Source organism: Herpailurus yagouaroundi, unplaced genomic scaffold, assembly GCF_014898765.1.
Source record: "Herpailurus yagouaroundi ecotype Mexico unplaced genomic scaffold, PumYag 208, whole genome shotgun sequence".
NCBI classification, from domain to species: Eukaryota; Metazoa; Chordata; class Mammalia; order Carnivora; family Felidae; genus Herpailurus; species Herpailurus yagouaroundi.
The window spans coordinates 1,029,985-1,039,453 of record NW_024412439.1 but is presented as its reverse complement, the minus strand read 5'-3'; the positions used below and the strand labels follow the sequence as shown (position 1 = coordinate 1,039,453).

The 9,469-nt window shown below is 51.4% G+C and overlaps 1 protein-coding gene across 2 annotated transcripts in view; it reads left to right on the top strand.

Moving 5' to 3' along the window:
- Positions 1-2,618: 2,618 nt before the first annotated feature.
- PEMT (phosphatidylethanolamine N-methyltransferase) overlaps positions 2,619-9,469 on the top strand; it is an 85,039-nt gene continuing 78,188 nt past the window's right edge. The window contains exon 1 of one of the 2 annotated variants that reach the window (XM_040453003.1): positions 2,619-2,754. Coding sequence is in view for 1 of the 2 variants with exons in the window: in XM_040453004.1 (XP_040308938.1) it covers positions 3,101-3,163 (63 nt within the window). In the remaining variant the exon portion in view is untranslated. Of the gene's footprint in view, positions 2,755-3,000; positions 3,164-9,469 lie in introns of those variants that run through there. The other variant, XM_040453004.1, reaches the window with a different exon arrangement.

Here is a 9,469-nt window from a genome sequence, read left to right as displayed (position 1 = left end):
CTGATTACCCTCCTGTTTTTATTTTTATTTATGTATTTTGAGAGAGAGTGTGTGCGCGTGGCGGGGTGGGGGTGGGGGGCGTGGGGTGATAGTCAGAGGGACAAAGAGCGAGAATCCCAAGCAGACTTCATGCTCATCGATAAGCCTGACACAGAGGCTAGATCTCATGACCATGTGATCATGACCTGAGCCGAAATCAAGAGTGGGATGTTTAACTGAACCACCCAGGCGCCCCTATCGTCCTGGTTTTAGACAGCATGCATGAGGTCTCCAGTGCATGATGCCTACTCCCGCCCCCCATCCCTGCCCCCACCCCCCTCCCCAGGCTGTCTGCCCTGCTGGCTTCTCACCCCCTCTCTTCCTGGGAACTCAGGGGGCCTCTGAGCTGGGCTGGCCCTAGACCCCAGCATGTCCATGAGGGTAATGAATGTGATCTAAGAGCTAAGCCTCCGTTACATACAGAAGAGGCAGACAAACATTTGTTGAGAACCCACGGTGTGTTGGGCGCTTTTGTGCTTATTACCGACGCTGATCCCCGTGTCAGTCTTGCTCAAGAGATATTATGCCTATTTTGTGATTCAGAATAGGGAGAGGCTTCAGTTTTACCCAAAGTCACCCAATATGCAAACGCTGATTTTAGTAATAGAAGCCCATTTTAGTCATTGCTGGGAGCCACGCAGCCAGATCCAAGGCCAGGGGAGGGTAGGGAGAGGAGGGGAAGGCAATGAAGAAATGAAGAAGTGGCTTTTAGTTTTGATCTCCTTTTGTAGCAAGTGTCCAGCCACTGGCCAGCAAGGTCATCAGCAGATGTTTGCCCTGGAGCCGACTAGGAGATGTTGTGTGATAAATGGCTTCCCATATCTGAAGAGTAACCAAGGGGCAAAGAGAGATAACCCTGAGGGTGGAAAAGAGCTCTGTTTGTTACCACTTCAGGAAGGGTGACTTTGGGTTTGTATCATTAATATGCACCCTGTTCAACAGTGGAGCAGGCTACTTTTGGAAGTGATGAGTCTCCCATCACTTGGGGCATGTAAACAGAAGTGGCTTTTCTATTTGCCAGGGATGCTGAGAAAGGAATATTCCAGTGAGAGAGGTTGGCCTGGATGATTTCTGCAAGCTTTCAGACCTGGGAGTTTTCCAATGGTCGAGCAAAGACTTCTGCCCCAAACTATCTTCCGCAGGAGGCTTTTGATCTGAACAGCCCCAATCACATTTGAGTCTGCAGTCTGGCTTCTCTATGCCTGGGTGTTTTCTTTTCACAGAAGGTGGCAGGGGGTGGATTAGGGGTGGAGGAGTGGATTTCGCTAGTTGCATCAGCTCTGGTGTGACCTCTGACATTTACCTTTCTTTGTTCCCAGATAAACCAAACACACACAAACTAATTTTTCTGGCTTCATAAAACAACCAGAGCAGCCAGGTCGGTCAGGAGGAAACTGGAGCTTCGGCAAAGTAGACATGTGGTGGGGGTAGGGGAAAGGCCCTTAGGAGCACTCCACCTTGGCAGGCTCCCCAGAACGGACTCTGGGTCCAGGAGGCCCTGCCTGGACACCCCGAGGAAGAGAGCCCCCCCCGACTCTTGTAACTAACTGAACAGGAGGCAAACCAGCTTTTGAGCACCTGTTGGGTACTCAGCTCTGTTGTGGCCAGTGGTGATTAAGTGCTTCCCGTGGGTCAGATCATGTGTGCTGAGTTTCACTGACATGTATTTCCCTTTCACCTATGAGGAAACTGAAATTTGCCCATAGTCATACAGCTGGTGCATGCTCCAAAGCCAGCGTCCTTCCTGCCCTTCCTGTCTTGTTGGTGGACCTGCTCCATCCTAAGGATGTGGTGAAGGTTGGGACTCGGTGTAAAGCAGTCAGCACAGGGGCAAGCACACCAGGGCTAAGGGGGAGAGAAGCAAGCCACCCAAATCAGGAAGCAGCTGGCCTTGCAAACGTCCTGCGTGGGCTGGCAGCTTGCTGGGTGACTGCACAAATCTCTGGGAATCTGAGTCTATTTCCCTATATACGTAACACCCGGCTACAGAAGGGGCTCTCTGGGACCTGACCATCTAAAACCCCACCTACTTTTCTAAACTTCCTTCCCATTCTGGTGGGCACCTCCTCCACCACCACTCCACAGATCATCAGCCGTTTCTGGATTCCTGAAATATCCCTAGTCCTGTCCTGTCTCCTGGCCTTTGCACATACTGCCTCTCTTCCCAATTTGTCCTGCCCTCACACTTCACATGCCTTGCACCTTCTCCTGTGTTCAGGCCTCCCTCAAGGGATTCTCAGGCACTTTGCCTTGTCATCATCTGACCCAGCCCCCAGTTTCCTTCCATCTTAGAACTTACCCAAGTTATAATCCGTTATTCATGTTTTGTCTCTTCCATTAGGAAACAGTGAGGGCAGGGACCTGTGTTGCTCCCTACTGTACCCGCAGTACACAGACAAGTTCAGCAAGCACCCGGTGAGTGTACCAGAGAATGAATGAACAAAGAAGTGGAGGAGGTGTCTCTGCCCGAGCCAAAGAATAGGGAGGCCGCAGGGGCGGGGGCCCAGGGTCCCGAGGAGTAGCCTCTGCTGGAGGCTACAGAGTGTGCTCGTCTTGTACCGCCTCTGGGCGAAAGCAAATTTCAGAAGGGGGCAGGGGACCCCGAGCCTGGGCCAAAGTCCAAGTCCGCAGGGGGCTGCGCAGGAAGCTACTTATACCTAGGACCCGCAGCCGCCGCCTCCGAGCCCCACCGCCAGCCAAGGACAGGGAGGCCAGGTCAGTTGCGGGCCGGGTGCAGGAGCGGGGACCGAAGGGTCTAGGCGAGAGCCGCCTCGGAACTGGCAGTCACTGCGGCGCACGACCCTGGGACATATAGCTCTGGGCTCCGCGAGATGCCGTCGCGAGCTCCAGGAAAGTGGCGCTTCGCGAGGACAGGGGACTACATTTCCCAGAAGGCCGGGAGGAGTTGGGGTCACAGGCAAAGCGCCCCGGGCGGCAGAGCTTCCCGGCACGACAGGGCGGCTTCGGGCGGGGGGCGAGTTGGCGGCGGCCGCGAGGCCCCGGCGTAGGCTCTCTAGAGGCGGCTCGGCTGAGAGCATCTGGCGGCCCGGGAGCGGAGCCTATGAGCAGCTCGGTGGCGGGGCCAGACTGCTGCGGAGGCTTCGGCAATGTTGACTTTAGGCAGGTACTGACCGGGCCGCGCGGCTGGGGAGGCGGGGAGAGGGATCCCGCTGCCAGGTGGGTCTTCCGGGCTCTGCCGCCGCCGCCAACGCCCAGTGGGCGGGGCCACCCGTTACCAGGCAGCGGGGGCGGGGCGCGGTGGGGGCGGGACTGCGCGCTCGGGGGCGGGGCGCTGGCGTGTGCGCGCGTGCGAGAGGGATCGTGGATGTCACAGAACGAGTGCCTGGATTTTGTGTGTGGGGGGCGGGGTGTGTGTGTGTGTGTGCGCGCGCGCGCGCGCGCCTCTGGGATTGTGTGGTCAGTTGCCCCAAGAGTGTGTGCCCTGAGTGTGAGTGTGTGGGACTGGGACTGGGCGTGGAAGCGTGTGAGGGAGGCCACGCAGGTGTATTTGGGAGTGTGCGTGGTGGCAGCATGTGGCTGTGTGGGACATGGGAGGCCCCTGCCGCAGTTGCGTCCCCCCTTCCCCGGGCTGGAGGCCAGCTCTGCAGCGGAGTCAAGAGAAAGGTTTGCACCCTGGCATCTCCACCCCCTGGCGCTGAGCCGGCTGCAGAGCGTCGCCTCCTTCCCCGCTGGATGGGTGGAAAGAGTTTACAACCTTTCAGTGTTGTGCTAGGATGGGGTGGGATGGGCCCTGCTGGCTGGAGACCCAGCTGCCCGAGTCAGCCCCTTTGCAAAGTCATAGGCCAGAGAGTTTGTGTTTTCTTGCTGTCTCTCCCCAGGCTCCCCCTTCCAATGGCTGTTCTCTCCAGGGTGTTCCCTCCTATCAGAGCAGCTTCCTTTCCACCTTTCCACCTTTCCACCTGTTTCACTTGTCAGCCACTCTCTAAGGAGCCCGGGAGATGTGCCTCTGCCCCAAGCAGCCTTTCTTTAATCTAGAGCATCTTCCCCCCTTTATTCATTCACTGATACAGCCAGTCTTTGAGAACTTTGAGAGACAATAAGCCCAGAAGCATAGAACCTTCTCTGATGGGGGTACAACTGGTCAATGTTTTAGAGAGTAGCTGGTGGAGAGGTGGGATTGAAATCCCTATATCTGTGAGGAGTTGACCTGCAATCTGAGACCCGAGTGATAAGTCAGCGGGGCCAGATGCCGTGGGTGGAGGGACAGCAGGGCAAAGGCCTTGAAGGGGGGGAGTATTTGTTCATCCAACAAAGAGCAGGCTAGCATCTGACCCTGAGAGAGTGCAGGATGACTTCAAGTGGATAGGTGGCCTCGTGAGGATGATGTTATCCCATGGAATCCTTATGCTCTTTTTTTTTTTAATGTTTATTTATTTTTGAGAGAGAGAGAGAGAGAGAGAGAGAGAGCGTGAGTGGGGGAGGGCAGAGAGAGAGAGGGAGACACAGAATCGGAAGCAAGCTCCAGGCTCTGAGCTGTCAGGACAGAGCCGGACGTGGAACTCAAACTCGTGAACTGCGAGATCATGATCTGAGCCACAGTCGGACGCTCAACCAAGTGAGCCACCCAGGTGCCCCCTTACACTCATGAACTGTAAATGGCCATCCAGGGATCTCTGGGCCACATGGTCCGTGGTGGGACTGCGATTCTTGTGTTCTGCCTTAGCAAGTGTTAGGAGTTTGGAATGCCAGAGGGACCTGGCTTAGGGGGCGGATGCTTCCTGGATGAATGACTCCGGGTGGAAGGGTGGGTCGCCATTGACCTGAGGTGGGACGTCTTTGAGCCGGAGGCCACCATGGGAGGGGGCAGCGGGCCCAGCACAGGCCCAGTGGAATGCTAGGGTGCTGCCGGCTAATCTGAGCAAGGCCTGTGTTCTAGACCTGGCTGCAGGGGTGAGAATCAGCCACGGGGAAGGGATGATTAACTGGGTGTGTGTGGGAAGGGCTTTTCTGCTCTCTCCCTTCCAGAGCTTGGTGGGGCTGTGCGGTCGGAGAGAACGGGGAGTGTTTCCAGGGACAGGTCAGGGTGACCCTAGCTGACTAAAATTCAGTTTTTTCCACTGCTGTTGATACAGATAAGCTTCCTGTTACGAAGGATTTTTTTCTTAAAAACGACAACAACACAACATTATTATGTATTTGTCTTGTGGTAGTTCTCCTCCTTCAATCAGAATCTCTCTGTTTTTTTTTTTTAATGTTTATTTTTTATTTATTTGGAGGTGGGGAGGGGCAGAGAGAGAGGGAGAGAGGGAATCCCAAGCAAGCTCCACACTCAGCAGGGAGCCCGATGCGAGGCTCAATCCCATGACCCTGGGATCATTACCTGAGCCGAAATCAAGAGTTGGATGCTCAACCGACTGAGACGCTCAGGCGCCCCCCAAAATCTCTGGTTTTAATCAGTCCCTGGCCCAAGTGAGCACCAAGGTTTCTCTTCACTCCATGGACATCTGTGCTAGCCCAGCACCATCTGATAGAAATAAAATGTGTCCCGTTTATCATTTAAGCTTGTCTAAGGGGCACTTGGGTGGCTCAGTCGGCTAAGCGTCCGACTTCGGCTCAGGTCACGATCTCGCGGTCCGAGAGTTCGAGCCCCGCGTCGGGCTCTGGGCTGACGGCTCAGAGCCTGGAGCCTGCTTCAGATTCTGTGACTCCCTCTCTCTCTGCCCCTCCCCCGTTCACGCTCTGTCTCTCTCTGTCCCAAAAATAAATAAACGTTAAAAAAAATAAAAATAAAAACAATAAAAAAAAGAAATCAGTGACGTTACTTTTGACAGAATATTTTATTTAGCCTAATACCTGAAAAATACTATTTCGTCATGTGGCACACTGCAAGTTCTCAATAGCCACCTGTGGCAGGTGGCTGCCGTATTCGACGGAACAGGGCAGCCCTTGGGTACGACGCTCTTAACCAGCTAGTTTTTGTGCCTGTTCCAGCTGGTACGGAATGTTGGTTTTGTTTTTAAGTTCAAAAAGTCCCTCGTTGGGATGAGGAGTTTACCTGCTGTGACCTCACCGATCGAGGTCGTTCTTGGCCCTCCCTACCCTCCCTGCCATGGGATGCCAGAGCTTTGCTCCCCAGCCTGCCAGTTTGCTGTTCACAGGCAGGAGCGCCTCCAGGACTCAGCAGATGGCTCCAGGGGGGCCTAGGGGTCCCGGCTTCTTGGAGAACCCAGTGTGGCAGGGCACAGTCACATGGGCGCCTCTCATGCCCTTTTCCGTTTTTTTTAAAAAAAAAATTTTTTTTTTAACGCTTATTTATTTTTTGAGACAGAGAGAGACAGAGCATGAGCAGGGGAGGGGTAGAGAGAGAGGGAGACACAGAATCCGAAGCAGGCTCCAGGCTCTGAGCCGTCAGCCCAGAGCCCGACGCGGGGCTCGAACTCACAGACCGTGAGATCGTGACCTGAGCTGAAGTGGGACGCTTAACCGACCGAGCCACCCAGGCGCCCCTCTCATGCCCTTTTCCATACGGACTCACCTGCTCTCGTGAGCAGATGGATGGTGTCACTTAACGTAGGTGTCAAGAGACGCGCTTCAGTTTCTGGATCTGTAAAATGGGGGCAACAGTTGTACGGTCCTCGTTTGTGATACAGGAGCCTGAGTAAACCATTGGAGACAAAATCCCTGTGGCAGGTGTGGGATGTCTTGACTGCCTTTTGGGGAAGATGTTTGCCTGCGATACAAATTGTTTTTAAAGAATCTTTTGATGTTGGGGCACCCGGGTGCCTCAGTCATTTGAGCCTCTGACTCTTGTTGATTTCAGACCTGACCCAAGGTCGTGGGATCAAGCCCCGCGTTGGGCGCTGCACTGAGCGTGGAGCCTGCTTAAGATGTTCTCTCTCTCTCTCTCTCTCTCTCTCTCTCTTGCTCTCTCTTTCTCTCGGCACCTGGGTGACTGGGTGACTCAGTCCGTTAAGCATCTGACTCTTGGTCTTGGCTCAAGTCATGGCCTCTCAGTTCGTGAGTTCGAGCCCCACATCGTGCTTGCTGCTGTTAGCGTGGAGCTCGCTTGGGATTCTGTCTCTCCCCCTCTCTCTCTCTGCCCCTTCCTCACTCATGTATGCACTCTCACAAATAAATATTTAAAAAATTAAAAAAAAAAAGATTCTCCCTGTCAAATGAATTTTTAAAAAATCTTCTGATGCTATTACTTTATTTAAATAAATATCAGTCCATTTTATTGGATGACTTATTTTGTGAAGTTCTCAAGGACATAATCTTTATCTTCGGTATTTTGGATCAGTCAAGACAGGAGGGTTGGGGCTTTTTTCTGCCCCTCATTGTAACCTTGGAGAAGTCATTTAAACTCACAGAACCTCAGTTTCTTCTGCTTCTGTTGAAATGATCATGCGGCTCTTCCTTATTTGTCTGCTAATGTGGGGAATCACACTGATGCTTTGATTGTTGAACCAGCCCTGCATTCCGGGGGTGACTCAGGATCCTGATGTGTTAATCCTTTGTGTATGTTGCTAGAGTTGCTTTGCTTTGTTTTATTGTTGAGGATTTTGGTGGCCGTATTCATGAGGAGTATGGTTTGTTGTTTTCTTGTTGTGCCTTTGTGTGGTTTTAGTATTAAGGTAATGCTGGCCTCTTAGTGTGAGTTGTGAAATCATCCCTCCTATACTGATTTCTGGGGGATATTGTGTGGTTTTGGTGTTATCTCTTCCTTAAATGTTAGTAGAATTCATCCAATGAAACCATCAGGGCCTGGAGCTTTCTTTTTTGGAAGGTTTTTAAATGGGAACTTATTTTCTTTAGTAGATATAGGGCTATATCCTGAATGAACTTTGTTGGCTTATGTCTTTCCAAGATTGGACCATTTCATCTGAGTTGTTGACTTATGGGCAAAGGCTCCTTCATTACCCCTCTAATGTTTGTGAGGTCAGTAGGGGAGACCCCTCTTGTATTCTCGGTGTTGGTAATTTGTGTCTTCCTTTTCCCTTGGTCAATGTAGCTAGAGGTATTTTTTCCCAAAATACATGTTTTCGGTTTGATTTTTTTTTTTTCCTCTGTGTTTTTCTCTTTTCAGTTTGATTGATTTTTGCTTTTATTTTTTCCTTTTGCTTGCTTTGAGTTTAATTTACTTCTCTTTCTCTATTATGTTAAGGGTGAAGCCTATGTTACTGTTTTGAGCCTTTTCTTTTTCATCAAGATAACAGATTACCTCTTAGCCCTCTGGCCCGCAATTTCTGATATTGCATTTTCATGTTCGTTCAGTTCAAAATATGTTAAAATTTCCCTTCAGACTTCCCCTTTGACCCATGGATCATTTGGAAGTGTGTTCTTTAGCAAATATCTGTCTGTTATTGATTTCTAGTTTAATTCTGTCATGATTCAGGAGCATTCTTTTATGCTTTCTGATTCTTTTATTTATTAAAAATTTTTTTAAGTTTACTTATTTATTTAGAGAGAGAGAGCACAAGTGGGGGAGGAACAGAGACAGGGAGAGAAAGAGAATCCCAAGCAGGCTCCACGCTGTCAGCACAGAGCCTAAACCACGAGATCATGACCTGAGCTGAGATCAAGAGTCAGACGCTTAACTGACCGAGCCACCCGGGTGCCCCCTGATTCTTGGAAATTTAAGATTTGTTTTACAGCCCGATTTGGTCTGTCTTGGTGAAGGTTTCCGTGTGCCTGGGAAGAATGTGTTTTGCTGTTATCGTGGGACGTTCTATGAACGTCAGCTAGGCCAAGGGGTTGACAATATTGTTCAGACCGTCCTCGTCGCTACTGATTTTCGCTCCTGCTGCTCCTACCTGCTCCCTCCTGCTTCCTAGCTGCTCCCTCAGTTCTGAGACAGGTCTCCAACTGTCACTGTGGATTTGTCTGTTTCTTCTTTCAGTTCCGTTGGTTTTTTCTTCATGTGTCGGCCTCAGTTTTTAATCTGCAAGATGGGCATGTCTCACAGTGTTGTCGTGTGGACTGAATAACACAGTAATAATAATTAACATCGATCCGCCTTTGCCAGGTGCCGGACACGGTACTAAATGCTTTCTTCGCATTATCTCATTTAATCCTCCTGACAGTCCTGTGAAGGAGGTACTGCTACCTCAAAGCTTATGGATGGAGGGCAGGATACCTGGGTGGCTCAGTCAGTTTAGCACCGGACTCTTGATTTTCTCCTCAGGTCATGACCTCACGATTTGTGAGGTCGAGTCCCGAGTGAGGCTCTGTGCTAACAGTGCGGAGCCTGCTTGGGATTCTCCCTCCCTGTCTCTCTGCCGCTTCCCCCACTTATTCACGCTCTCTCTCTCAAAAATAAATAAATAAACATTAAAAAAAAACCAAAGTTTACTAGGGCTCGTGGGGGGTGGCTCAGTCAGTGGAGCGTCCGACTCTTGATTTCTGTTCAGGTTACCATCTCATGGGTTCGTGGGATTGAGCCCCACATCAGGCTCTGCCCTAGAGTGCG